Source organism: Lactuca serriola, chromosome 2 (assembly GCF_051521515.1).
Source record: "Lactuca serriola cultivar US96UC23 chromosome 2, Lser_US96UC23_V15, whole genome shotgun sequence".
Lineage (NCBI taxonomy): Eukaryota > Viridiplantae > Streptophyta > Magnoliopsida > Asterales > Asteraceae > Lactuca > Lactuca serriola.
In genome coordinates, this window is record NC_136409.1 from 108,678,596 (window position 1) to 108,682,131 (window position 3,536).

General features: G+C 33.9%; 1 protein-coding gene across 1 annotated transcript; it reads left to right on the forward strand.

Annotated features, from left to right (window-relative positions):
* Positions 1 to 835: 835 nt before the first annotated feature.
* Positions 836 to 2,914, forward strand: LOC145089459 (lysine-specific demethylase ELF6-like). The gene is made up of 7 exons (XM_079027895.1): positions 836 to 878; positions 977 to 1,062; positions 1,364 to 1,449; positions 1,888 to 2,117; positions 2,319 to 2,397; positions 2,545 to 2,612; positions 2,760 to 2,914. Exons 1-7 carry the CDS (start codon positions 836 to 838, stop codon positions 2,912 to 2,914), a joined length of 747 nt encoding a protein of 248 aa, XP_078884021.1.
* The last annotated feature ends 622 nt before the right edge of the window (positions 2,915 to 3,536 follow it).

The window sequence follows — 3,536 nt, forward strand, 5'->3', positions numbered from 1 at the left end:
ATCCTGCCCAAATAAGGGCTTCATGGATATCAGGTGCCAAAAGTTCTTTTTTCCTCTGAATGCGAGATTTCTTTTTTGTGGTTTAACTTTTAGCATTTAGTCAACATTTATATCCACCAAGTGAAATGTCAACATTACGTGTTTACCCTTTTGCAGATTCCTATGAACAAAGTCAAAACATATTCCTTTCAGCTTTTCATTTTCGGATCAACTCTAGATATAAGGTGGTGTATCTCTTGAAATTGATTTGCTATTTTTCTTTTGTGAAAATCTTTTATTATTAAAAAAGGTAACTTTACAGAGTTTTAGCCCTCCATTTACATCCATTGAGTTAGATGATAGTGACTCAGGACGTGAAGTATGAACAGTCACTACTCTTACAGTAAGTGTTGAGCCTAAAAGTTGGCAAAGTGCAATTAAAGTGGCTGCACAAGAGGTTTGTAGTTGTACTTTTCAATAACAACAATAATAATGATGACAATTAAAATTATAGTAACATACATGTTTATCTTTTTTTGGATCTTGTTTTCAGGTTCGAAGGCTTAAGGAATAAAGAGTTTGGTGTTACAAAAGGAGAATTAGCACGTTATCTTGATGCACTATTAAAAGATAGTGAACAATTACGTTGCAGGTTTGATTGTGTTTTCCTTATTCTTTCTTTAGTTTTTTTTTTTTTTACAAAAAGTGAAATAATAATAGTTAATAAATAGAAATTAAAAGGTAAATACTTTTTATATAATGTGTATATGGCAGGGACCTACTGTAAGTCTTATTTCAACAAAATTGACGGGAAGGTAAAAGCTGATTTTTATGCCATTGTCAAATTGTTTTCTTCATGGCACATGTTGCTACTAAGTTTCCTGGAGGGTGTCAATCAGGTTATAACTAATTATCTTTTTAAAAAATTGGTATCAAACACATATACATATCAATCCAATAATTCACATATGTTTGTACAATACTCAATTTTTTTCAGGATCCTCTGGTGATGCCATATACAAAGAATTGTGGCATGCCTGTGCTGGCCCCCTTGTCAATGTCCCTCAAGGCCACATGGAACAGGTTTGTTATTCAATTTTCTTTCAAGACTTCATTTTCTACCTTTCATGTGAATCTTTTCTTTTTAATTCAAGACCACATGCAATGACACATAATTTTGGTTATTCTTACAACTTGAGGCTTCCATGCATCAAGGATTAGACCAGTAACTCCCATCATTTAACTTACCAGCCATATTACTATTTAAAGTGATGAATGTTCACCTTCGGGTAAGTTAGTGAGGGTAGTTTAGTCTTTTTAGAGACTAATACTCATAATCTATTTGGGTATTTAAGTAATTTAGTTATGGATTCATTTTTTTCAGGCTGAACCAGAAACAAATGAAGTTTATGCACAAATAGCACTCGTGCCTGACACAAATGTTTGTATATGGCGTCTAAATTGGTTCAGGTTGAACATAAAGCACAACTACAGCATCAACCAATAATAATGACTTAGCGGTTGATTCTTTTTTACTTAACTTGGACATAATAATAACTTAGGGGTTGATTCTTTTTGGCTTAGTGGTCTTAATGAGTTAATCACTAAATCTGAACAAACTATACATGGCACAGCTGTTCCTTTTTGACTTAATGTGGACAAAATGACTTAATGGGTTATACCAAGAGCCTGTCTTAATCTACTTCCCAATGATTCTACTTTTTTTTTCTATGATAACACTCATCTTTTTGGACATGCTTGATGTCTACAAGTATGTTTAGTTTCAAATTCCAATGCCTTTTTTGTAAGACTTTAGCCACATCTAATTTATTTCTCTTTAAGCAGAAAGTAACTAAAGAAACAAACATCTATCTCATTCGATTATAGTTTTTTTTTCTTATATCGTAGGAGATTCGATATTAAGTGGACTGCACCAAAATCCATGGTATACATTGGCATGTTATTCATCTGGTTTGCATGGCTCTCCCAAGACCTGGTAGGAGATCATGAGCTTCACAACTTAAATTTCCTCCACATTGGCTCTCCCAAGACCTGGTATGCAGTCCCTGGGGATTATGCATTCACATTTGAGGAAGTAATTTGTTCAAAGGCTTATGGTGGAGGTGTAGATCGGTTAGGTATGTAAAATGCTTACTCTTGATTATATCATTGCAATGCATATAAAATATCTGCTATAATACATGCATCTCTCACCTTCTTAAACCACTCCTAAGACAAAAAACGAACTTATATAATGACTATTTGTCAACATGGAATGTCTAGGGATTCAAATTACTTCTTTAGCAATACATAAAGCTCCTGCCATTTTTGTTTAACAGCCTCTCTAACACTCTTGGGCGAAAAGACTACCCTTCTATCACCCGAAACTGTTGTTGCATCTGGCATTCCATGTTGCAGGTGTGTTATTTCTTTGTTCAAAATCCATGCTTATATGCCCTGCACTTCACATTGTCATCTGCCTTTGGAAAATCTCAAACTAATTGTGTAAAACATGTTGAGATTTGGGACATTCTACTGAAAATTTCTTCTGTTTCATGATTGCAGGTTAGTACAGAACCCTGGTGAATTTGTAATAACCTTTCCAAGGGCTTACCACATAGGATTCAACCATAGTGATGTTTTGCAGATATATATATATATATATATATATATATATATATATATATATATATATATATATTATATATATATATATATATATTGTGGTTGGATATATTTATATTTTTATAGACTCTATTATCAAACCATTGTCTTTAAAGGTTTCAATTGTGGGGAAGCTGCTAATTTTGGAACCCCAAAGTGGCTTTCAGTAACTAAAGAGGCTGTAGTGCATAGAGCTGCCATGAAGTTTCTTTCTATGCTTTCACATCAACAGCTGCTTTACTTACTAACCATATCATTTATTCCAAGGTGAGCTAGAAATCTTTCTAAGTCTTTTGACATATGAAGCTAGAAAGAGTTATTCCAAATATATCACGAGGGGTAAATTGGTAATATTGTTTAAATGTATTTTAATGGCAGGGTGCCTAGGTCCTTGTTACCAGGGATAAGAAGCTCTCGTTTAAAAGATCGTTAGAAAGAAGAACGTGAGCTTTTGGTGAAGAAGGAATTCAGTTCTTCACCATTCCGTTAAAGAGGTACTTCATACAAGTTTACATGATACTCTTCAATAAATATAGTTACTTTCTACTACTTTGTGACTTTTTTCCCCTGATACTTGAAATAACAGGGCAAGGAGAGCATTCTAAACATTCTGGAAACTTTAAAAGAAGAGGGATATGGTTACACGGAAGATTTTGGAAGTTTTAGTCATGTTTCTCGTAGATGACTTGGTCGTTCACTTTGCAAAAATGCCTCCATCACTTGGTATGTGTTGTTATCTTCTCTCTAGTCTTTACTTACACTGATTTTACTCAAAGTGGCATATTTCTATCTGTGCTTGTGCTTGACATAACAAGTGCCATTGGCTACTTGTTGTGCCTTTGAAGGGGTATGATTCTCATCACATCACTGAAGAACATCTAGGTGGCAAAATA

Coding starts and splice junctions, on each gene's coding strand:
- LOC145089459 (XM_079027895.1), top strand. CDS start 836: ATGGCACATGTTGCTACTAAGTTTCCTGGAGGGTGTCAATCAG. Junction 1,063..1,363: donor CTCAAGGCCACATGGAACAG/GTTTGTTATTCA, acceptor CATTTTTTTCAG/GCTGAACCAGAAACAAATGA. Junction 2,118..2,318: donor TGGAGGTGTAGATCGGTTAG/GTATGTAAAATG, acceptor TTTGTTTAACAG/CCTCTCTAACACTCTTGGGC.